The sequence below is a fragment of the Scyliorhinus torazame genome, chromosome 14 (assembly GCF_047496885.1).
Source record: "Scyliorhinus torazame isolate Kashiwa2021f chromosome 14, sScyTor2.1, whole genome shotgun sequence".
Classification (NCBI taxonomy): Eukaryota; Metazoa; Chordata; class Chondrichthyes; order Carcharhiniformes; family Scyliorhinidae; genus Scyliorhinus; species Scyliorhinus torazame.
Window position 1 is genome coordinate 123,902,061 of NC_092720.1, and position 26,069 is coordinate 123,928,129.

At 50.9% G+C, this 26,069-nt stretch overlaps 1 protein-coding gene across 1 annotated transcript in view; it reads left to right on the forward strand.

Annotated features, from left to right (window-relative positions):
• Positions 1-23,796, forward strand: part of LOC140390002 (kelch-like protein 6) — a 66,438-nt gene extending 42,642 nt beyond the window's left edge. Inside the window, exons 4-7 of the mRNA XM_072474764.1 lie at positions 1,189-1,426; positions 12,916-13,118; positions 13,607-13,820; positions 21,996-23,796. Of these exons, the coding sequence (XP_072330865.1) occupies positions 1,189-1,426; positions 12,916-13,118; positions 13,607-13,820; positions 21,996-22,297 (957 nt within the window). The 3' untranslated portion in view covers positions 22,298-23,796. The remainder of the gene's footprint in view (positions 1-1,188; positions 1,427-12,915; positions 13,119-13,606; positions 13,821-21,995) is intronic.
• The last annotated feature ends 2,273 nt before the right edge of the window (positions 23,797-26,069 follow it).

Below are 26,069 nucleotides of genomic sequence, written 5' to 3' on the forward strand. Positions count from 1 at the left end.
TTTCTGTTTTTATAACATCTGGGAAACTCCCCATGCAGCTCTTCAAAAGAGTGCCCTCAGATCATGGGGCGAGATTCTCCACTCCCGCGCCGGTTGGGAGAATCGCCTGGGCCGCCAAAATTTCCCGGGACGCTGGTCCGACGCCCTCCCGCGATTCTCCCAAGCGGCGGGAACAGCCCCGTCGAGTTCCGCGGGCCGCAGGCCGGAGAATCGCCGGACACACCCAAAATGGCGATTCTCCGGCACCCCCGCTATTCTCAGGCCGGGATGGGCCGAGCGGCCAGGCCAAAACGGCGGGTTCCTCTCGGCGCCGTCCACACCTGGTCGCTGCCGTCGTGAACGGTGCGTGAACGCTGGGGGGGCAGCCTGCGGGGGGGTGGGGGGGTGGAGGGGGGGGGGGAGGGGGGGGGGATCCTGCACCGGGGGGTACCTTAAAGTGGCATGGCCCGTAATCGGTGCCCACCGATCGTCGGGCCGTCCTCTCTGAAGGAGGACCTCCTTCCTTCCGCGGCCCCGCAAGATCCGTCCGCCATCTTCTTGCGGGGCGGACTTAGAGAGGACAGCAACCACGCATGCGCAGGTTGGCGCCGGCCAACCCGCGCATGCGCGGATGACGCCAGTTATGCGGTGCCGGCCGCGTCACCTATGCGGCGCCGCCTTTACGCGGGCGACAAGGCCTGGTGCGTGTAGATGACGCGGCCCCGATCCTAGCCCATTGTCAGGGCCTCAATCGGTCGGGATCTGGGCCGTTTCGCGCTGTCGTGAACCTTTGCGGCGTTCACGACGGCGCGGCCACTTCGGCGCGGGAGTGGAGAATCCCGCCCATGGTGTCCACCTGAGAAAGGCAGACAGATCTCAGCTTAACATCTCATCTAGAAGTTGGCACCGTCTGACAATGCAGCACTTCCTCAAACTGGCATTTCGCTGCCAGCCAAGATTATGTACTCAACCTCCTGGAACATGAACTCACAACTTTCTAACTCCCCCCACTGAGCCATGGCTGACATCTGAGGCCCATCCTGGTGCCAACACCTGAGGCAACAGTGGCGATCGGCTCAATGATTGAGCCTGAAACCTTGGTGTGACAGAAAAGAATAAAGTTTCTGATCTTGAAGCTGGTTCAGGATAATTCAGAAGAAAGGAATAACTCGACCCCGATACTTACCCTTTATTTTCTCATTGGTGCAGATCATTTCAGAGAGGACGAAACCCAGGATGCAGGAGTTCCAGTCGGAAGTCTTCATGATAATCGGCGGCTGCACCAAGGACGAGAGGTTTGTGTCAGAAGTGACCTGTTTGGATCCTCTCCGGCGAAGTCGCCTGGAAGTGGCCAAGTTGCCCATCACAGAGTTGGAAATGGAGAGCGAGAACAAGAAGTGGGTGGAGTTTGCTTGTATCACATTCCGTAATGAGGTCTACATCTCAGGTGAGCTGTGAGTTTAGAACCACCGTCAAATGCAATGATTCTTTCCATTCTCTTATATTTCACTCACCAAGGTGAGCGGGGAATAAAGAGCAAGACTTCAGTGAGGAGAGTGGGGCATAAAGAGTGAGATTTCCGTGAGGAGAGCAGAGAATAAAGAGTGAGACTTCAGTGAGGAGAGTGAGGAATAAAGAGTGAGATTTCAGTGAGGAGAGTGGGGAATAAAAAATGAGATTTCAGTGAGGAGAGAGAGGAATAAAAAATGAGATTTCAGTGAGGAGAGAGGGGAATAAAGAGGTGAGATTTCAGTGAGGGGAACAGGGAATAAAGAGAGAGATTTCAGCGAGGAGAGTGAGGAATAAAGAGCGAGACTTCTGTGAGGAGAGCAGGGAATAAAGAATGAGATTTCAGTGAGGTGAGCGAGGAATAAAGAGCGGAATTTGAGTGAGGGGAGCAGGGAAGAAAGAGCGAGATTTGAGTGAGGGGAGCAGGGAAGAAAGAGCGTGATTTCAGAGTGGAGAGTGGGGAATAAAGAGCGAATGTTCAGTGAGGAGAGTGGGAATAAAGAGCGTGACTTCAACGAGGAGAGTGGGAATAAAGAGCGAATGTTCAGTGAGGAGAGTGGGAAATAAAGAGCAAGATTTCAGTGAGGAGAGTGGGAATAGAGAGTGAGATTTCAGTGAAGAGAGTGGGGAATAATCAGTGAGATTTCAGTGAGGGGAACAGAGAATAAAGAGCGGGATTTCATTGAGGAGAGTGTGGAATAAAGAGTGAGATTTCAGTGAGGAGAGTGGGGTATAAAGAGCGAAATTCCAGTGAGGAGAGTGGGGAATAAAGAGCGAAATTTCAGTGAGGAGAGTGGAGAATGATATGTTAGGCAGGTAGGTTCGATGTGGACTGCACTCGATGCAGGGAAGCTAGAAACAGACGTCTAACACTGGAGAAGATCCAACACTGTTTTATTCAACGATAGAACTGATTTACATATTCAGCTGTGGGCCGACACTATACTGAACTGACTGGAGACCTTGTAGTAGCCTGACCAGACTTACTAGCTACTGCATGGTGTTCGCACTTGCTAGCTCGTGGACTCTGACTGTCTCAGTGGCTGGGTCCCGAGAGAGCGGGAAACTTAGTGCCCTCTGGCTTTATAGTGGTGTCCTGTCTGGTGATTGGCTGCACTGTGTTGTGTGTTTACTGGTCATCCTGTGTGTCAATCACTGCCTGTCTGCATCTCATTATATACATGAGTGGATATTATGACATCTCCCCCTTTTTTTAGATAAATAAATACTAAGTAAGGTGTGCGTATATATGCCTGACTATATACAAAAGGTGTCTAAATGAACGTATATACATAGGAAGGCGTCGATAGCGCAGAGACATGGCAAATGAAACAATATTTACAGAGGTTAAATTGATGAAGTCACAAAATGTACAAAAGTTAAGTCGACAGATTCAATCTTTGTGGTGGGCGACGAATTCTTGTCGATCGCCGCAGAGGTGGATCAGGAGCCGCCTGCACGTGGATAGGCAGGATCGCTGCCATCGCGGTGGTCGCATGGGCCAGCAGGATTGCTGGTAGATCGGTGGCCTCGTGGTAGGGTATGTCCGGAGGAAGATTCGTGCGCGGCGGGGCACTTCGGTCAGGTGGTGGGCATGGAACTCTTCGCAATGCCCGTCTGTTGCGCCGTAGCAGGGAGCCATCAGCCATGCGAACAATGAAAGACCTCGGGGCAACTTATTTGACAACAACAGCTGTGGCTGACCAATCGCCCTCAGGCAACTGGACGCGAACATGATCGGCTGGAGCCAGCTCAGGTAAATCCGTGGCATGAGCATCATATACGGCCTTCTGTTGGGCCCGGGACTGCTGCACTTTTTGTAGTACCGTGAGGTGGTCAAGGTCTGGAACATGGATGGCTGGAACTGTGGTCCTCAGAGTGCAATTCATGAGCATCTGCGCTGGGGACAACCCAGTGGACAGTGGGGTTGCCCTGTATGCCAGCATTGCTAGGTTGAAGTCGGAGCCTGAGTCTGCAGCTTTGCACAGCAACCACTTGACAATATGGATCCCTTTCTCGGCCTTCCCGTTTGATTGCGGGTAGTGGGGACTGGAGGTAACGTGATGGAAGTTGTAGGACTGTGCAAAATCAGACCATTCCTGGCTGTAAAAGCATGGACTGTTGTCGCTCATTACCGTGAGCGGTATCCCCTGCCTGGCGAACGTTTCTTTGCAGGCTTTGATGACCGCCTTCGACGTGAGGTCGGACAGTTTCACCACTTCTGGGTAACTGGAGAAGTATCGACCAGGAGTACGTAGTCACGCCCCTTGGCGTGAAAAAGGTGTATACCTACTTTGGACCATGGAGAGGTCACGATCTCGTGCTGTTGCAGTGTTTCCTTGGGTTTAGCCGTTTGAAACTTCTGACAGGTAGGGCAGTTGAGGACAGTGTTGGCAAAATCCTGGTTAATGCCCGGCCAGTAAACCGCCTCCCGAGCTCTGCGTCGGCATTTCCCGACTCCAAGGTGACCCTCATGGAGTTGACCCAGCACCATAGCCCGCATGCTTTGAGGAATAACGATCCTGTCGAGTTTCAGAAGGATTCCCTCCACCACCGTCAGGTCGTCTTTTACGTTATAGAACTGGGGACATTGTCCCTTCGGCCAGCCATTGGTAAGGTGCTGCATCACAAGCTGCAGCAGAGGATCCTTGGCCGTCTCCTCACGAATTTGGACCACCCGTTCGTCAGAGGCCGGAAGGTTGGTGGCACACAACTGCACTTGTGCTTCTATGTGGCAGATGAAGTCACTTTGTTCACATGGTGTGGTAATGGACCTGGGGATAGGGCATCTGCAACGACCAGCTCTTTGCCTGGCGTGTAGACAAGTTCGAAGGCATAGCGGTGTAGTTAAAGAAGAATTCGCTGTAACCGAGGTGTCAGGTCATTTAAATCCTTCTGGATTATATGGACTAGAGGCCTGTGGTCCGTTTCTACCGTGGATTTTGGCAGGCCGTAAACGTAGTCGGGAAACTTGACTATCCCTGTCAGGAGGCTCAGACACTCCTTCTCAATCTGAGCGTACCGTTGCTCAGTGGGCATCATGGCCCTGGAGGCATACGCCACTGGAGCCCAGGACGAGGAGTCATCTCGCTGAAGGAGCACCGCCCCAATGCCGTCCAGGCTTGCATCAGTCGATATCTTTGTTTCCTTGGTTGGGCCGAAGAATGCTAGAACCGGGGCTGTGGTGAGCTTTGCTTTCAGCTCACGCCATTCCGCTTCATGTGTGGGCAGCCACTGGAATTCCGTCGACTTCTTGACGAGGTGGCGGAGGGCCGTGGTGTGGGATGCCATATTGGGAATGAATTTCCCCAGGAAGTTGACCATCCCGAGGAAGCGGAGGACCGCCTTCTTGTCCTCCGGGGTCTTCATGGCGTTGATCGCCGAGACCTTGTCGGCATCTGGCCGCATGCCCTGCTGCGAGATGTGGTCACCCAGGAACTTAATATCCGATTGACCAAATGAGCACTTGGCCCTGTTGCCAAGTGTTACCATACTGTGCCATACAACCTGAAGGTTGCATACGGACTGTGCCATACAACCTGAAGGTTGCATACGGACTGTGCCATACAACCTGAAGGCTTCTCAATTCACCGGGTGGACCGCACGGCATCATCAGGCAAAGCGAAGGGTGGAGGGGCTTGCCTCCTTATCAACTCCTCCTGGTGCTTGGATGTGGCGACTCTGGCAACCTACTGCTCCCAGACCTGAAATATCTGACCCTGAAGTGCCGCCCATATTATCTTCCACGTGAGTTCACTTCAGCCATTATCACAGCGGTCTACATCCCACCCCAGGCAGAAGTGAGGAAGGCGCTGGACGCACTATACACAGTTATAAACAACTACGAAACAGAACACCCGGAGGCCTTGTTCATCGTGGCCGGAGACTTCAACAAGGCCAACCTCAAGAGTGTACTGCCAAAATTCCACCAGCACATCTCCTGTCCAACCAGGGGTGACAACACTCTTGACCATTGCTACTCAAAAATCAAGGGCGCCTACCGTTCCATCCCCCAATCGCACTTTGGGAAATCAGACCATAAGACAGTGCTCCTTCTCCCAGCATACAAGCAGAAACTCAAGCGGGAGAATCCAGCTAAGAAGGTTGTGCAGTGCTGGTCCGAGGAGACAGAAGAGCTCTTATGTGACTGCTTAGAGACAGTGGACTGGTTCATATTTAAGAACTCAGCGACCAACTTAAATGAGTATGCCACCACCGTCACAGACTTCATCAGCAAACGTGTGGACGACTGCGTGCCAAAGAAAGCAGTACGTACGTCCCCCAACCGGAAACCATGGCTCAATCGCAAGATTGACTCCCTACTGAAGGACAGACCTGAGGCGTTCAAGGCAGACGATCCTGACCTATACAAGAAATCCAGGTACGACCTCCGCAAAGCCATCCGAGATGCCAAGAGAGAATATCAAACCAAGCTAGAGTCACAGACAGACTCTCGGCGGTTGTGGCAAGGATTAAATAACATAACGGGCTACAAAGCGAAGTCGAACAGTATCTCTGGCAGCAGCGCCCCCCTCCCCGATGAACTCAATGCATTCTATGCTCGGTTCGAGCAAGTAACCAACAATCCACTGGCGAGTGCCCCAGCAGCCCATAACTCACCCATATCCACCATCACAGCTTCCAAAGTCAGATTGGCCTTCCTGAAAGTGAACCCTCGGAAGGCGACGGGCCCGGACGGGATCCCTGATCATGTACTCAGAGCCTGCGTGGACCAGCTGGCAGAGGTATTCGCGGACATCTTTAACATGTCCCTACTCCACTCCGAGGTCCCCACCTGCTTCAAGAAGACCACCATCATACCGGTACCAAAGAAGAACCAGGCAACGTGCCTCAATGACTACCGTCCAGTGGCCCTGACTTCAGTCGTAATGAAGTGCTTCGAGAGGTTGATCATGAAGCGCATCACCTCCATACTCCCAGAACGCCTTGATCCACTGCAGTTCGCATACCGCTGCAACCGGTCCACATCAGACACCATTTCCCTGGCTCTACACTCATCCCTAGAGCATCTCGAAAACAAGGACTCCTACATCAGACTCCTATTTATTGACTACAGCTCCGCCTTCAACACCATAATCCCAGCCAAGCTCATATCAAAGCTCCAAAACCTAGGACATGGCTCCCCACTCTGCAACTGGATCCTCGATTTTCTGACCAACAGACCACAGTCAGTAAGAATGAACAACAACACCTCCTCCACAATAGTCCTCAACATCGGGGCCCCGCAAGGCTGCGTACTTAGCCCCCTACTCTACTCCCTGTACACACACGGCAGTGTGGCAAAACTTGGTCCCAACTCCATCTACAAGTTTGCTGACGATACGACCATAGTGGGCCGGATCTCGAATAACGACGAGTCAGAATACAGACGGGAGATAGAGAACCTAGTGGAGTGGTGTAGCGACAATAATCTCTCCCTCAATGCCAGCAAAACTAAAGAGCTGGTCATTGACTTCAGGAAGCAAAGAACTGTACACACCCCTGTCAGCATCAACGGGGCCGAGGTGGAGATGGTTAGCAGTTTCAAATTCCTAGGGGTGCACATCTCCAAAAATCTGTCCTGGTCCACACACGTCGACGCTACCACCAAGAAAACACAACAGCGCCTATACTTCCTCAGGAAACTAAGGAAATTTAGCTTGTCCACATTAACCCTTACCAACTTTTACAGATGCACCATAGAAAGCATCCTATCTGGCTGCATCACAGTCTGGTGTGGCAACTGCTCAGCCCAGGACCACAAGAAACTTCAGAGAGTCGTGAACACCGCCCAGTCCATCACACAAACCTGCCTCCCATCCATTGACTCCATCTACACCTCCCGCTGCCTGGGGAAAGCGGGCAGCATAATCAAAGATCCCTCCCACCCGGCTTACTCACTCTTCCAACTTCTTCCATCGGGCAGGAGATACAGAAGTCTGAGAACACACACGAACAGCCTCAAAAACAGCTTCTTCCCCACTGTGACCAGACTCCTAAATGACCCTTTTATGGACTGACCTCATTAACACTACACCCTGTATACTTCATCCGATGCCAGTGCTTATGTAGTTACATTGTGTGGTAGTATCAGGTATTGCAGTACCCGAGACTCTGTACACCATTGGGTAAGCCTAGCAGCTTGCCATTGGATGTTTGGTATGTGGCTCCGCCCTGACAGGCGGGTTATAAGAACAGATGCCGTCCCAGCAGCCCTCATTCTGTACCGAAGCTGCTGGGGAACAGATCTAGTCTATTCAAGCCTTCAGTTATGATACAACCTCATCTTCGATTTTAATTGATCGCGCATCACATTGTATATGTTGTCTTGCCCTATTATGTATTTTTCTTTTATTCCCTTTTCTTCTCATGTATTTAATGATCTGTTGAGCTGCTCACAGAAAAATACTTTTCACTGTACCTCTGTACACGTGACAATAAACAAATCCAATCTAATCCAATCCTGTGTGTCAATCACTGCCTGTCTGCATCTCATTATATACATGAGTGGATATTATGACAGGGAATAAAGAGCGAGATTTCAGTGAGGAGAGTGGGGAATAAAGAGCGAGATTTCAGTGAGGAGAGCGAGGAATAAAAAGCGAGATTTCAGTGAGGGGAGCAGGGAATAAAGAGTGAGATTTCAGTGAGGAGAGTGGGGAATAAGGAGCGAGACTTCAGTGAGGAGAGCGGAGAATAAAGAGTGAGATTTCAGTGAGGAGAGTGGGGAATAAAGAGCGAGATTTCAGTGAGTAGAGTAGGGAATAAAGAACGAGATTTCAGTGAGGAGAGTGGGGAATAAAGAGAGAGATTTCAGTGAGGAGAATGGGGAATAAAGAGCGAGATTTCAGTGAGGAGAGTGGGGAATAAAGAGCGAGATTTCAGTGAAGAGAATGGGGAATAAAGATTGAGATTTCAGTGAGGAGAGTGGGGAATAAGGAGCGAGACTTCAGTGAGGAGAGCGGAGAATAAAGAGTGAGATTTCAGTGAGGGGAGCGGAGAATAAAGAGTGAGATTTCAGTGAGGAGAGTGGGGAATAAAGATTGAGATTTCAGTGAGATGAGCGAGGAATAAGGAGCGAGACTTCAGTGAGGAGAGCGGAGAATAACGAGTGAGATTTCAGTGAGGAGAGTCGGGGAATAAAGAGTGAGATTTCAGTGAGGAGAGTGGGGAATAAAGAGCGAGATTTCAGTGAGGAGAGCAAGGAATCGAGTGAGATTTCAGTGAGATGAGCGAGGAATAAAGAGTGAGATTTCAGTGAGATGAGCGAGGAATAAAGAGCGAGATTTCATTGAGGAGAACGAGGAATAAAGAGCGAGACTTCAGTGAGGAGACTGGTGAATAAAGAGCGAGACTTCAGTGAGGGGAGCAGGGAATAGAGTGAGATTTCAGTGAGGAGAGCAAGGAATCGAGTGAGATTTCAGTGAGGTGAGCGAGGAATAAAGAGCGAGATTTCAGTGAGGAGAGTGGGGAATAAAGAGCGAGATTTCAGTGAGGAGACTGGTGAATAAAGAGTGAGATTTCAGTGAGGGGAGCAGGGAATAAAGAGTGAGACTTTGATGAGGGGAGCAGAGAATAAAGAGTGAGATTTCAGTGAGGAGAACGAGGAATAAAGAGCGAGACTTCAGTGAGGAGACTGGTGAATAAAGAGCGAGATTTCAGTGAGGAGAGTGGGGACTACAGAGCGAGATTTCAGTGAGGAGAACGAGGAATAAAGAGCGAGATTTCAGTGAGGAGAGTGGGGAATAAAGAGTGAGATTTCAGTGAGGAGAGTGGGGACTACAGAGCGAGATTTCAGTGAGGAGAATGAGGAATAAAGAGCGAGATTTCAGTGAGGAGAGTGGGGAATACAGAGCGAGATTTCAGTGAGGGGAGGGGAATAAAGAGCGAGATTTCAGTGAGGAGAGTGGTGAATAAAGAGCGAGATTTCAGTGAGGAGAGTGGGGACTACAGAGCGAGATTTCAGTGAGGAATAAAGAGCGAGATTTCAGTGAGGGGAGGGGAATAAAGAGTGAGATTTCAATGAGGAGAGTGGGGAATAAAGAGCGAGATTTCAGTGAGGAGAGTGGGGACTACAGACCGAGATTTCAGTGAGGAGAATGAGGAATAAAGAGCGAGATTTCAGTGAGGAGAGTGGGGAATAAAGAGTGAGATTTCAGTGAGGGGAGGGGAATAAAGAGCGAGATTTTAGTGAGGGGAGCAGGGAATACAGAGCCAGATTTCAGTGAGGGGAGGGGAATAAAGAGCGAGATTTCAGTGAGGAGAGTGGGGAATACAGAGCGAGATTTCAGTGAGGAGAGCAAGGAATAAATAGCGAGACTTCAGTTAGGAGAGTGGGGAATAAGGAGCGAGATATCAGTGAGGAGAGTGGGGAATAAAGAGCGAGACTTCAGTGAGGAGAGGAGAATAAAGAGCGAGATTCCAGTGAGGAGAGTGGGGAATAAGGAGCGAGATATCAGTGAGGAGAGTGGGGAATATGGAGTGAGACTTCAGTGAGGAGAGTGGGGAATAAGGAGCGAGATATCAGTGAGGAGAGTGGGGAATAAAGAGCGAGACTTCAGTGAGGAGAGTGGGGAATAAGGAGCGAGATATAAGTGAGGAGAGGAGAATAAAGAGAGAGATTTCACTGAGGAAAGTGGGGAATACAGAGCGAGATTTCAGTGAGGGGAGGAAGGAATAGAGTGAGATTTCACTGAGGAGAGTGGGGAATACAGAGCGAGATTTCAGTGAGGGGAGGAAGGAATAGAGTGAGATTTCACTGAGGAGATTGGGGAATAAAGAGTGAGATTTCAGTGAGGAGAGTGGATAATAACGAGTGAGACTTTAGAGTGGAGAGTGGAGAATAAGGAGTGAGATTTCAGTGAGGGGAGCAGGGAATAAAGGTCGATTTATGAAGGACGGGAATGATCAAGCATTAGAATAGTCAAGACGAAAGGTAACAAGAGCATGTTTCAGGGTGTCAGCAGTATAGGAGTGGAGACAGGAGCAGAGATGAGCAATGTTGCGGAGTTGGAAATGGGTGATCTTCGTGACGGTGTGGCTATGTGACTGGCACTCATCTTAGCATCAAATATGACACCGTAGTTGTGAACAGTCTGGTTGAGCTTCAGACAGTTGCCAATCTGATCATGGATGATCTGTACTTCACCCTCATTCCCCCACTCTGATACCCTTTCCGAACCGATATCTGTAGTTCCGAGTGCTCAAAGTTTAAATTGTTCCAGCAATGTTGAGAGTTCCAGATTTTCGCTTTCCTTTGTGCGGAGGTTTTGTTTCAAAATATCCAAGCTCTATTTTGAAGATTAAGGGCTGGATTCTCCAATTCTGAGGCTATGTCCTCACTCTTGTGTTTTACGCCCGGAAATGCGACGCAAAATGGCCACCGATACTCCGTTTGGCTGGGGGCTAGCATGCCAGCAGCGTAGTGCACCGGACTCTAGCTGCCGAAACATCCCGGAGAATTGCTGGGTCCGTGGCCGCGCATGTGCACGGTGGGGGCCCGCAGCGGCCGCACCGTGCAACATGGCACCGGCCACGCTTGGACCTGGCCTGCAAAATAGTGCCCCCCCCCCCTTTGGCCGTCTCTCGAGCCCCAGACCACCCCCGAATAGTGCCCCCAGCCCCTGACAATGTCCCCACTGCCCATGGATTGGCCCTCCCCTGACGCGGCGGTACGGGACTGAGACCGGAGTCGCCACACCGAGTTCACGACGGATGATAGCACACGCGACTGACACTGTCGGGAACTCGGCTGGTCGGTGGTGGAGCATCGTGAAAGCGGCGCCGCCCCCGATTTGGTCGCAAACGGATTTTCTCCGGCCGATCGCCAAATGCGATTTCGGTGTCGACGACCGGAAAATCCCGCCCAATATTCTCTCCTTCTGGATTCCCTCACCGGAGTATATTGGGCTCGATTTTAAGTCTGTGCAAATGGGTAGATTTTGAGTGGGTTAAAATTCGCCCCACATTTTCTTTATTTACATCTCTCAAATCTTTTCCTCATTTTACATACCTCAATTAGATCTCCTTCTAGACTGAAGGGAGTAGATGTCTACACAGCCCATTATAGAATGATGGAACGTAGAATAGAACCATTCATCCTTATGTGCCTGGGATAGAGTTATAAATCCCGTTCTTTCTCCTATAGCCCTGCAACCTCTTTTCCTTTACCTGTTTATCCAATTATCTTTCATCAGCCAAAGGCTCTTCACTCTGAACCAGAAGGTTGTGGGTTCAAATCCCGTGACAGAGACTTGATCGCATTCATTTAGGCTGACAGTCCAGGTCATTACTGAGAGAGTGCAATGTAAAGAAAATTCTTCTTGTGTTGGTTCCTTTGCCAATCACCTTAAATATTTGTCCTCTGGCTGCTGCCCCTTTGGTCATTGGAGCCGTTCCTCTTTATTTACACTATTATAACCCTTCATGATTTCTTTCAAACCTTACAGTGCAGAAGGAGACCATTCGGCCTATCGTTTCTGCATGGATGCTGTAAAAGAGCACCCTACCTAGGTCCACTGCCCTACCCTATCCATGTTACCCCATCTAACCTGCATCCATTGCTGCTGCAGAGCTCATGAACCTATTGGGTAGGCGGGGGCTGTGACCCCTAGTTGCGAATCCCTGTTTTAGTCACTTGTGTACTTGGAGTCCCAAATCCCTCTGCTCCTCTATAACTCCTAATTGCTCTCCAGCGTTCAGCTTGTTGGGCACCGACTCCGGTAGCTCCCCCTAAGTCACCATTCTTTACGACGGAGTGGAGTGGGTTTGTATCAGCTGATCTTCCTGACTCTTGGGCAGTGGGACAGCAGTTGTGTGTGTGTTTCTGTGTGTGTGTATGTGTGTGTGTTTCTGTGTGTGTATGTGTGTGAGGAGGAATCTTTGCTGAGCCCCAAACCTGCAACATGCACATTTTCTAATGGGTCAGTGAAACATTGGCTGATTTCTGTGTCCAGGCTTGCTGGGTCCAATCAAAGTGCCTCAACTTCCCCTCCGATAGCTCAGCAGGTAGATCAGAGGCCTGTTGGTGACTGTAACACTGACATCCTAGCCCAGCTCCTTCCAGGACTTGGGAATGTGGCTGAGTGGTTAATGCAATGGGTTTGGAATCCATTGATTCCCTTCACAGATTCAAATCCTACTGATTACATCTCTCACTGTCCCAGGTTTAAAAATGACGAACAGAAATGAAGTGAATGATGCAGTATGTATCACTTTGGTGGCCTGGACCCTGATGTTTCTCAGTATGAGTAGCTGCCCAGGTTGCTCACATTCTTTAAGCAATGAAGTTTAATTTCAGGCATGAGGCCCCAGGGTTCAAGGCGTGCCGCTGCCAGAGGTTTCCCCCCGACTCAGCTTGGGAAAATAAAAAGGCCAAGGTTTATGAGTCTGCAAGATTAAAGTTTGTCTTTCTGTTGGACCTTCCAGGTGGTAAAGAAACACAGCACGAGGTGTGGAAGTACAACGCCTCCTTAAATAAATGGATTCAGGTTGAATATTTAAACATTGGACGGTGGCGACACAAGATGGCCGTTCTGAGTGGCAAGGTGTACGCAGTGGGAGGTTTTGATGGCATTACGCGCCTCAACAGCGTGGAAGCGTACGACCCCTTTCACAACTGCTGGTCAGAGGTACCTATTGTGCTGACCGTCTCTGTTGTATTATCTGTGTTAATGCCAACCTGTTCTTTTGCACCTTGTGTACATTTCTCACTTTATAGGATAGATGTGGGGAGGTTGTTTCCACTGGCGGGTGACAGCAGAACTAGGAGGCATAGCCTCAAAATAAGGGGAAGTAGATTTAGGACTGGGTTTAGAAGGAGCTTCTTCACCCAAATAGAACACTACAACGCAGTACATGCCCTTCGGACCACGATGGTTGTGAATCTATGGAATTCCCTGCCCAGTGAAGCAGTTGAGGCTCCTTCATTAGATGTTTTCAAGATAAAGATAGTTAGTTTTTTGAAGAATAAAGAAATAAAGGGTTATGGTGTTCGGGTGGGAAAGTGGAGCTGATCCACAAAAGATCAGCCATGATCTCATTAAATGTCAGAGCAGGCTCGAATGGCCAGATGGCCTACTCCTGCTCCTAGTTCTTATGTTCTTATGTTCTCCCGCAGGTGGTTCCGCTCCTCGTAAATGTGAGTTCGTTTGCTGCCACCACCTATAATAAAAAACTCTATGTCATTGGAGGAGGGCCCAATGGAAAGCTGGCCACCGACAGAACCCAATGCTATGACCCTGCAGCAAATAAATGGAGCCTGAAGTCACCTATGCCTGTTGAAGCCAAGTGCATCAATGCCGTCACATTCAATGACCACATTTATGTTGTAGGTATGTAAACTTTGATGCTTTGTCGCAGGCCTGTGGGTGATGAGTGCAGACGTTAACACCTGGGATTAGAGTTTGCATGCAACTTTCTGTTCAAGAACATACAAAGTCTGTTTGACCATTCACAGATGATCCATACCTCAGTTCCATTTTTCCACCTTTGCTCCATGTCGCCCTTACGTATTAAAAACCCACTGAGCTCAGAATTAAAAATTTCAAAGGACACAGCACTGGTAGCTTTCTGGAAGGGAAAGTTCTGAATTTACACTACCCTGAGTGTGAAAAGGTATTTCCTGATTTCCTTCCTGATGTTTCCAATTTTGCGATGTTTACCACATCAAGATTTCTCATGTTCATTTGCTGGGTAGGTCAATGTCAGGAACGCCTCTTATCCAAAGAAATCTGGCACAGATTCCTCCCCCGTCACTCAAAACTTGAATTCCAACTATCTCCGAGTGATCTTTGTTGACCCTTTGATACTTCTCCACATCAATAGATGGTTTTAAGTTTTGCGGAGGGTGGCTGTGTGTATTGCATGCAGTGGAGATGCATCTTTCTTGTTCCTCAGTGAATATTTCTGCCTTGTTGGCCTGATAGATTGAATGGCGGGATATAATATGGGCCAATTACCCCATGTGCTGTCCCCAGCATGCCGACAACAGATCAAGTTAGCGGCTCCCCGCTCTCGGTGTAGCAGCAGAACACCTTTGAAGATTTCAAATTGTGGAGGCCTCAGTTGAGCTTTGAAATTTACTGCAGGGTACGGATGGGTCCACACTGCTCAGTTCTTTGGTTGTTGTTCGGCCATTTGGAACTGACACTTCCCAGTTTCAGTCGAGTTCAGTGCAGAACATCTGTTCTTAATGCAGGAGCTAACTAATTGTTTGGACACTGGTGATGGCATCGTTATTGTTTTTCCAGATATTCTTCCCATGCATTGTTTGCCCAATAACTTTCAGTTCTCCACTCCCACCCCACCCCCACCCCCTTATCCTCTGGGACATGGTCATGTTGGACTCCTCCACATCTGGCTAGCTGTTGCATTCCTCTGCTCCACATATGCTCTAATGCCACAGTTGCCAACCAAGTGCTTCTTTATGAGTGAGCGATCAGCAATCTTGGCCCATCTCTATGCTGTACGCACAATGCTATCCTGACCAGCCTCTCCCCCCCCCCCCCACCACCACCCATTCCCGCACGGTAACACAGTGGGTAGCATTGTTGCTTCACACCTCCAGGGTCCCAGGTTCGTTCCCGGCTTGATCCACTGACTGTGCGAAGTCTGCATGTTCTCCCCGTGTGTGCGTGGGTTTCCTCCGGGTGCTCCGGTTTCCTTCCACAAGCCCCGCAAGACGTGCTCGTTAGGTGAATTGGACATTCTGAATTCTCCCTCGGTGTACCCGAACAGGTGCCGGAATGTGGCGGCTAGGGGCTTTTCACAGTAACTTCATTGCAGTGTTAATGTAAGCCGACTTGTGACAATAAAAATAAAAGTGAGCACCCATGCCTATATCCACAGGCCACAGGCCTATGTTCTGGATTGTGGCTGGTATTTTACCAAATCCCAGATTGGCCCACTGTCTCCGGGACCTAAAGTGGGTCCGAACCCTGGGTGAACGGGCGAGGGGCCCTGGGATGCAATTCACCAGCGGTGGCCAATTAAGAGACCCGATTTGAGGTCTGGCAGCTCGCCAGCACAACCAACAGAGAAGGCTACTAAACCAGCATCAGGAAGCAGACCAGCAATCATGAGGTACAGAATAGACCGAGGCAAAGCCAATTAGATTATTAATGTAAATTAATAATCTCGATGTAAAGGAGGCTTTAGGGAAGGATGACTATAACGTGAAATAAATTTACATTAAATTACCCAATTGGATGATGCTTAACTGTCAGCCTGTTTTCTCCACCCCACCCCTCCATTCTCAATATTTTTATGAAGAGGCACATAAACAATATTTTTTAACAACCCGATGATTTCTCTCCGAAGGTTGCACACAGCAGTGCCTTCATTTCCTGGAGACTGCAGGCCAATTCTGGAGTTCTGGGAACCCTATTTACCTGGTGGTGCCCCTGCATAGTGGGACCCATTCTGGCGCTGGTCGAATGCCAGTGGGGGCAGGAAATGGTTAGATGCCCACTTCCATCGGAATGCAGCTGCCCTGCTGATGTCCCCGGTGTCGAGAACACCCTCTGGCAGGAGGAAGACAAAGGGCTGCCCCTCCCAATGCCTTCTGCCCCCATTGTGCAAAATCCCACCCCCCTCGCCGCTCCCAGCCGCCTGCAGGGGGGCTGGTAAAATTCAGCCCCGTGTTTCAGCTGTACTTTGTTATAATGAGTTGCCTGATCTTTCGGGCTGTGTCAGATTTTCTGAGCTGCGAGTCAACTTTTCCAAGGTTCTTACGTTGGCTTCAGTGCGAAAATGCAGCTCTCACACATTGGCATCAACAGCAGATGCTCTTTTTGTTGTGGGACATGTGCTAAGAGCAAACAAGAGCGCCATCCTCTGGACAATCTTTTGTTACTGAAGAAGCTGCTTTACAATAACTTCAGATTAGTTTCCATCCATTGTAACTATCAGATGGATTAGTTAGTTAATATTCCAATATCGGAACAAGAAGAGCTGCGGATGGACGGAACTGTTTGTGAGAAAAAGGGTTCTAATTTCAAAAGGAGAGAAGAGTAGGGGAAAAGGAACAGTCGAGTGGAAGAATAGGTTGCCTGGAGTAGGAGAGTGGAGCAGAGAATGTTTATGGAGTCATAGGACAGATTCTGGAGAAACATAAAATTGAGGGATTGAGTGAGAAGGTGGGATTGAGGGATTTGGTGAGAGGGTGGATCAATACGAGTACTGATATGATGAGTTAGATATGTGAGTGTGAGGGATATGGTAAAGTGGTAAAGCATGTCGGTGAAGGTGAGGGATATGGTGGAGTGGGTAAGTGAGGGTGAGGGATCTGGTGCAGTGGGTAGTTTAGGGTGAGGGATATGGTGCAGGTAGTTGAGGGTGAGGGATAGGGTCCAATGAGTAGGTGATGATGAGGGATATGGTGAACAAGGGTGAAGGATATGATGAATTGGGCAGGTGAGGGTGAGGGCTATGGTGCAGTGGGTAGGTGAGGGTGAGGAATAGGGTGCATTGGGTAGGTGAGGGTGAGGGATATGGTGAAGTGGGCAGGTGAGGGTGAGGGATATGGTGCAGTAGGTAGGTGAGGCTGAGGGATGTGGTGATACGGTGCAGTGGGTAGGTGAGGGATATGGCGAATTGGGCAGGTGAAGGTGAGGGATATGGTACAGTGAGTAGGTGAGGGAGAGGAATAGGGTGAAATGGGTAGGTGAGGGATGTAGTGTGGGAATGGAGTCAAAGGATGAAGGGTTATAAGTAGATGGAAGGTGTGGTGAATGTACAGTGCTAATAATTCACCAGTGCATTTGTATCATGTTCGACTGTTGTGTTATGTTGTTAACCCTGTGGGCTCCATCTGTGGGCCATTGTGTGGCATCACCCACAGGGGGAGATGTTGGGGCATGTACGGGCTCCGCCCATGGCTCCTCCCCTTAAGAGGAAGTAGAAAGAGCAGCTGACCTGCAGGCAGTTCCCAGTATTGTTCCAGTCGCAGGCAGGCACTGTTCTAAGCTGATTAAAACCACGGTTTACTTCTCCTTGTGTCTTTGAGTGAATTGATGGTCGCATCAATTTAATCAGCTTAAATACAACTATGGAATCAGCCCTCAAACCTGACAGACTGGAACTCGATCTGCAGGCCGCGGAGGCGAAATAAATTTTTTCGCACTGGCTTCGATGCTTCAAGGCCTACCTCGCCGCGTCGTCCACGCCTTCCATCACTGATGAACGGAAGCTGAGCCTCCTCCACGCACAGCTGAGCCATCGCATTTCTGTTCAGCTCGACGAGGCCGCCTCCTGTGCAGATGCCCTCGCGATACTCGAACGCCTCTACGTACGGCCTGTGAACGATGTCTACACGTGACACGTCTTCACCACTCGCTGCCAGCGCCCCGGGGAGTCGCTAGATGACTACCTACGCGACCTCAAAGGCCTCGCACTCAACTGTAACTACCAGGCTGTTACGGCCACTCAGCACATGGAGCTCGCCGTCCACGATGTCTACATGGTGGGAGTCCGGTCGAACTATGTGAGACAGCGCCTGCTCGAAAAAGGGGCCCAGGACCTGGACGACACGATAATGTTAGCCACCTCACTGGAGGTTGCCTTTCAGAGCCTTACTGCGTTCCTGGCCGACCACGCGACTCCCTTGTGGGCCCCCGACCAGAGACTACCCCAGGCCTGTGCCGCGCGGCCGCCCGCCCATCATGGGGTGCCACCCTGCTATTTTTGCGGCCAGTCTCAACACCCCCGACAGCACTGCCCAGCCCGCAACGCGAGCTGCAGCAGCTGCGGGTGAAAAGGACACTTCGCCAAGGACTGCCTGGCCAGGTCTAAGAACTCTACTCGTAGACCCGGTCATCAGACTCACAGGCCCGCAGACCCCGCAATGTGGCAGCGTGTCTGCCGACTCCGCCTCTTCACAGCACGTGCGACTCACGGGGGCCGCCATCTTGGCCATCCTCCCCCACGCGGCCGGCCACGTGCGATCCATGGGGGCCGCCATCTTGGACGCCATCTTCTTCACCGCCTGCCACACTCGATCAATGGCGGCTGCCATCTTGGCCGCCATCTGCTACGCCGCTCGACGCATACGTTCTACACGGACAGTCATCGTGGGGCCGCCCTAGCACCTCCGACCACACCGCCGGAACCCACAACTCAACGCGGTCACCCTGGACCAGTCGTGACTCAAGCACCTTCGGAGCTTCATGATGGCCGTCCAGGTAACGGGCACGAGACACCTTGCCTCTTCGACTCCGGGAGCACAGAGAGCTTCATTCACCCAGATATGGTAAGACGCTGCTCGCTCCCAATTTTCGCGACGCAACAAACCATCTCCCTCGCCTCTGCCTCGCACACGGTGCAAATCCAAGGGTGCACTACTGCAACCCTAGCGATACAAGGCTCTGAGTATGCTAATTTTAAACTATATGTGCTCCTAGACCTCTGCGCTCCTCTCCTATTGGGACTCGATTTTCAGTGCAACCTCAGGAGCCTTACTCTTAAGTTCGGGGTGCCCCTGCCCCCACTCACCATATGCAGCCTGGCGACCCTAAAAGTCGACCCTCCCCCTCTCTTCGCACACCTCACCGCCGACTGCAAGCCAGTCGCCACCAGGAGCAGGCGGTATAGCATGCAGGACAGGACGTTCATTAGGTCCGAGGTCCAGCGTCTCTTGCGGGAGGGGGTCATCGAGGCCAGCAATAGCCCATGGAGAGCTCAGGTGGTGGTCGTCAAGACCGGGGAAAAGTTCCGGATGGTAATTGATTACAGCCAGACTATTAACCGGTTTACGCAACTCGAGCGTACCTCCTTCCCCGGATTGCAGACATGGTAAATCAGATCGCACACTACCACGTGTTCTCCACGGTGGATCTGAAGTCTGCATACCACCAGCTCCCAATCCGCCCGGAGGACCACCACTACACGGCGTTTGAGGCAGACGGCCGCCTTTTACATTTCCTCTGGGTCCCCTTTGGCGTCACGAACGGGGTTTCGGTGTTCCAACGAGCGATGGATTGAATGGTGGACCAGTACGGGCTGCGGGCCACATTTCCGTACTTGGACAATGTCAACATCTGCGGCCATGATCAGCAGGACCATGACGCCAACATCCACCGATTTCTCCAAACCACCCCAAAACTCAACCTCACCTACAACAAAGGGAAATGCGTTTTCCGCACAACCAGACTAGCCATCCTCGGCTACGTCTTGGAGAATGGGGTCTTAGGGCCGGCCCTGACCGTATGCGCCCCCTCCTATAACTCCCACTGCCTCACTGTCCTAAGGCCCTGAAGAGGTGCCTTGGGTTCTTCTCCTATTACGCCCAGTAGGTCCCCCAGTATGCGGACAAAGCCCGCCCACTAATCAAGGCCACCCTCTTTCCACTGGCAACTGCGGCCCGCCAGGCCTTCAACTGCATCAAGGCGGCCATCGCCAAAGCCGCGATGCGTGCGGTGGATGAATCCGTCCCCTTCCAGGTGGAGAGCGACGCATCTGAAGTCGCCCTAGCCACCACCCTCAACCAAGCAGGCAGACCGGTAGCGTTCTTTTCACGCACCCTCACCACCTCTGAAATTCAACACTTCTTGGTCGAAAAAGAAGCCCAAGCTATCGTAGAAGCCGTGCGGCACCGGAGGCACTACCTCGCTGGTAGGAGGTTTACCATCGTCACCGACCAATGATCGGTAGCCTTCATGTTCGACAATACGCAGCGGGGCAAAATCAAGAACGATAAGATCTTGAGATGGCGGATCGAACTCTCTACCTATAACTACGATATAGTACATCGTCTTGGGAAGCTCAACGAGCCACCAGATGCCCTGGCCCGCGGCACATGCGCTAGCGCACAAGATGACCGACTACGGGCTATCCACGATGACCTCTGCCACCCGGGGGTCACCTGGCTCGCCCATTAAATCAAGGCCCGCAACCTGCCCTACTCCACCGAGGAGTTCAGAGCCATGACCAGGGACTGCCAAATCTTAGCGGAGTGTAAACCGCACTTCTATCGACCGGATAAGGCCCACCTGGTAAAGGCATCCCGGCCCTTTGAACGTCTCAGCATCGATTTCAAAGGGACCCTCCCCTCCAATAACCGCAATAGATACTTTCTCAACATCATAGATGATTCTCCCGCTTCCCATTTGCCATCCCATGCCCCGATATGACCACTCCCACTGTCATTAAAGCCCTGCATAGTGCCTTCACCCTGTTTGGTTTCCCCAGTTATGTCCACAGTGACCGGGGCTCATCGTTCATGAGCGATGAACTGCGTCAGTACCTGCTCAGTAAGGGCATTGCCTCGAGCAGGACGACCAGTTATAACCCCAGGGGAAACGGGCAGGTGGAGAGGGAGAACGCGGCGGTCTGGAAGACCGTCCTACTGGCCCTGCGGTCCAGGAATCTCCCAGTTTCTCACTGGCAGGAGGTCTTCCCCGATGAGCTCCACTCTATCAGGTCCTTCCTTTGCACGGCCACAAACCAGACTCCTCAAGACCGCTTGTTTGTTTTCCCTAGAGGAGCTACCTCAGGGGCCTCGCTTCCGTCCTGGCTGAAGACGCCGGTACCAGTCCTCGTCCGAAAACATGTTCGGAGCCATAAGACCGACCCCCTGGTAGAGAGGGTCCAGCTCCTGCACTCCAACCCACAATACGCTTATGTCGAACTCCCCGACGGCCGACAAGATACCGTCTCTCTCCGGGACCTGGCGCCCGCAGGCTCCACCACCACCACCACCACTGCAGCCCTCACACTATATCCCATCCAACCTACCATGTCCAGCGCCCCCACCCCTATATGGCTCCCGCGCTCCCTCCCGCCCGCCACACCGGTCCACAGGAATGAAGCTCCAGAAGAGTTGCTCCCGGAGTCCACGCCTGTGCCCGCACCGGGCCCCACTTCCACAGCCATCCGGACCGGCTGCAACACCAGTGCTTCGGCGATCACAGTGCACGATCCGTGCGCCTAACCGGCTTAACTTATGAACCCGTCACCCCCGCCTGACTTCATTTTTTTAACAGGGGGTGAATGTGGCGAACATATAGTGCTAATAATTCACCAGTGCATTTGTATCATGTTCTACTGTTGTGTTATGTTAACCCTGTGGGCTCCACCTATGGGCCATTGTGTGGCATCACCCACAGGGGGAGATGTTGGGGCGTGTAAGGGCTCCGCCCATGGCTCCTCCCCTTGAAAGTAAGTAGAAAGAGCAGCTGACCTGCAGGCGGTTCCCAGTATCTTACCAGTCATAGGCAGGCACTGTTCTAAGCTTGTTAAAACCATGGTTTACTTCTCCTCGTGTCTTTGAGTGAATTGATGGTCGCATCAGAAGGTAGGGTGGGTTGTGAGAGTAATCATGGCCTAGATACATGGTACATGAGCGGGAAGAACTTTAATCTCCCTTTAGTATTCCTTACATTGTCATAATGGAATACTGTATTGTGCTGGAATATCCTTGGTCCAAACCTATATCTTTTGTTTCCATTCTAGCATGCTCCAACCTGAGTACTCTCCGAGCGCTGCTTTAATCTCTCTCTCTCTTTTCCAAGGTGGTGCAATGAAGGCCCTTTACAGCTACAGCCCCGCGGAGGACTCATGGACTCTGGTCACGCAGTTTGGCCACGAGCGTGCCAGCTGCGGGATTGCGGCGTGCAACAACAAACTCTTCATCACGGGGGGCCGTGACGAGAAGAACGAGGTTATTGCCACTGTGTTGTGCTGGGACACAGAGAACAAAAAGCTGACGGAGGAGTGCGTCTTGCCCCGTGGGGTATCGCACCACGGCAGCGTCACCGTTAGGAAGTCCTACACACACATCCGCCGCATCGTCCCGGGAGCTGTCTCGGTATGACAATCGTGGGCGGCTTACTGACCTCCTGTGAGCCGGCCTCGGGGCTTTCCTGGAGTCTGCGCTCTCCTCAACGTCTATCTTAACATTTGGACGCGTTTGACAAAACATTTCCTGTCACCATGATTTTGATCCTTTTGGAGGTCACCGGAGAATCGGCTGTGCAATTGCTGCAGCCAAACCTTGTGGGACAAACACTGCATCGTCAAAGTATTTGGGAACTGGAATATAGTCCAAAAGGATTTCTTGCATTTTCTTTGGCTGGTGAAGCAGCTACACACTAGACGTAGGGGGATACACAGTGGGTAAACTTTGCAATATATTGGAAACACTTTGGGGAACAGAAAGATATGGAGTAAACATACTGGGAGGGTACAACACTGGTTTAAAGAGTTAAATTATGGGGACAGGTTGCACGGACTAAGCTGGTAGGTGAAGGGATTGTGGAACTAAGGTGATTAATTAGAGCAAAGATACAGATTGACCCAAATGGCCCAGGTTTTGTGGAGCTAATAATGGTGATGCTATAGGGGTTCAAAAGGGAGCCACAGCTTCCAACATGTGCACAGGCTTACACCGGGAAAAGTAAATTGTGGTGGGTGAGAATGTGCTCCATTCCTGCCTTCAATGATAGTCATATTGGGCCACTTTGTCAAGTGGCAGGAACCTGTATCGAATGAATCTGGGCTGACTGCCCACATATAACACAGGGTTTAACGCTAAATAAATTTGAGCCGATATTAACAGGCGTAAAGCCAGACAGGGAACTGATGGGCCATGTATTTGATACAAAAATCCCTTTAATGCATTACACATCTCTGCAACGTGACCCCCTCCAATGCAGAACAAAGCTACTTCCCAAACATTTTAAAACAGTTTCAGCTTAATCTGTCTTTGATTGCATATTTATACAATGTCGATATAGTTTTATTGTATGTGTTTTCTTTCGAACTTACTTGCGCACTGCAGGTTCTGCTTATGCAGCCCCCAGGTGAAGTCCTGACACAGGTTGCACCTTGTTGGGCTGTCTGGGTTCAGAGGTGAAGTCGTGTACATCCCCTGGTCTCTCCGCTGTTTTCAGGCCCCAGTGCTTGGGGTTTGAAAATGCAATGCTGGCTTGCCATAATCATGTGACTCTGCCATGAGGAGTCCGCCCATGGAGGCAGACAGCTTGAGGTCAGTTCCATAAGAGCCTCTTTTAAAAGCCAGAAACACACTAATGAATGAAGACTACTGTCCTTGGGCGCGATTCTCCGACCCGGTCGCCGGGAGCTGGCGTGAATCCCGCCCCCGCCGTGTCCCGAATTCTCCGCCACCAGAGAATTGGCGGGGGCGGGAATCGCGCCGCACCGGTCGGCGGGCTCCCCCCGGCGATTCTCCGGCCCTTGATGGGCCGAAGTCCCGCCGCTGTCAACCCTAGCCAGCCGGCATGGATTGAACCACTTACCTTATCAGCGGGAGCAGACGGCGCGGGTGGGCTCCGGGGTCCTGGGGGGGTGCACGGTGGCCTGGTCCGTGATCGGGGCCCACCGATTAGCGGGCGGGCCTGTGCCGTGGGAGCACTCTTTTTCTTCCGCCTTCGCCATGGTCTTCACTATGGTGGAGGCGGAAGAGACCCCCTCCACTACGCATGCGCGGGGATGCCGTGAGCGGCCGCTGACGCCCCCGCGCATCCGTCGCCCGGCAAAGTCCTTTCGGCGCCGGCTGGCATGGCGCCAAAGGCCTTTCCCGCCAGCCGGCGCGGCGGAAATCACTCCGGCGCGGGCCTAGCCCCACAAGGTGATGGCTTGGCCCCTAAAGTTGCGGAGAATTCCGCACCTTTGGGGCGGCCCGACGCCGGAGCGGTTCCCGCCACTCCATTACGGCGGATTCCCCTGCCCCGCCGGGTAGGGGAGAATCCCAGCCCTTACACTTGCAACATTGTGTCAGAGATGGAAAAAACTAATCATACTGTTAACACTTGCTGGGGAAGGACTGCTACCACCCTAAATCTAACAGGCAAGCAAAGAAAACAAAACAGGCAAGCAAAGAAAACAGACAGCAGAGATTTTGAAACCCTAAATGCACATTTTGAACGGCGAGCGAATGTTCCATATGCAAGTTATGTATTGAAAACTAGAGATCAGAGACAACTGAACAATACTTCACAGCAGTAACACAGCTAGCAGAATCATGCAAATTTGGACAGCTAAAAGATGTTCTGATTAAGATAGATTGGCCCTAGGAGTGAGAGGCCCCATAGTGAGAGCAAGTCTACTGAAAGATGAGAAACTGATGCTAAAGAAAGTGATAGACATGTGTCAGAATGCTGAAGTTGTGAAACATCAGCTAGGGCACATGTATGACAGAGCAAACCAGGTGTTACAGTTTGCTGAGGGACAGATCAAACCAAAAGTGCTGAGTAACTGCAAACAAGGGGCAGGATGCAAATGCCGCAGAGGACAGCATACAGAGGAAAAGAAGGATCGCCCAGGCAAGGGAATGGTTTGTTTTAACGGCAACAAGCAAAACCATTTCACGCACAAGTGGATGGCAAGAAAAAAGCAAAACAAGCCTACCACTGTAGCGATTTCAGCAGACGAGTCTGATGAAGAATTATACACGGTAAGACAGGCTAATTCAGTAAAGACCAAAGGTGACAAATGGTTTATGACTGTTACATTGAGGGAGGGGTGGGGGGGAGGGGGTGATATCAAATGAACAAGAGGTGTCAGATAAACACTGGGGTGTCATGCAACATATTGACCTTCACCGATCTGTGTTAAGTGGGTCAACATGGCCATTCAAGAATGCAAGTAAGATTGAGACTATATGATGGCACAAGGTTCATACCGAGAGGAAGAATTAGTTTGACAGCTCAATGCAATGGCAAGAAGGAAGATCCCAAGTTCCAGATCGTAGATGGGATGCATCAGTCCTTGATCTCATTGGGAGCAAATCTAAAGCTAACCCTGAATGAAGCGTAAAGAATGTGCCTCAGAGAAAGGGCAGCAAAAGACCCCAGAGAGAAGGAAACAAAGATCCAGAGAGAGGGATTCAGAAGACCTCAGAGAGAGTGAGGCAATAGTAAACCACCAGATGGTTGCTGATATTAGTGCACCGCGGTAAATGTTCTGCAGGAAAATGTTCTCATCAGATCTAAACTAGAAGTGTTGAAATGCAAGATTTCAGCTGTGTCTACAAATTTGAAAACGCACAATAAACTTGAGTCTTCAATGGTCCATGCTGTGTGAGATCTGACCATACAAATTTCAGGGACAACACAAAGGTGCCAGGAGGAAAGAATGATCCAAAAATTCCACAGTTGGCAACTCAAAGCAGAATTGAGAAAACTCAACCAGATGTACAGGCGTAACTGCAGGCATGGTCGATCAATAAGCAAAGCTGCTCCTTTGCAGAAAATGGGATGTCAGGCAGAAAGGATTTCACCAGCTGTACTGAGTACAGAACTATCATCAATCCCAGAGGTCCATGAGTCCCCAATAACCGCAGTGGAACCACAAAAATCACCAAGGCAAGAAGAGTCACGGGAATGACACTCTCTGTACAAAGTAAATCACCCAGAAGAATTGTCAATGTCAAAATGAGTGCATTCCATTAAGAAACCTGCAAGGTTTAAAGACTATGAGCAGAATTCTATGGCCATTCGCAGGCAGTGGGGTTCTCTGGTCCTGCCCGCAGCACACTCCTGGCGACGTGAGGTGGTTTCAACGGGAATTCCCATTGACAGCGGAGAATCCCGCTGCCAGCGAATGGCGTACCACCTCCCGTCACC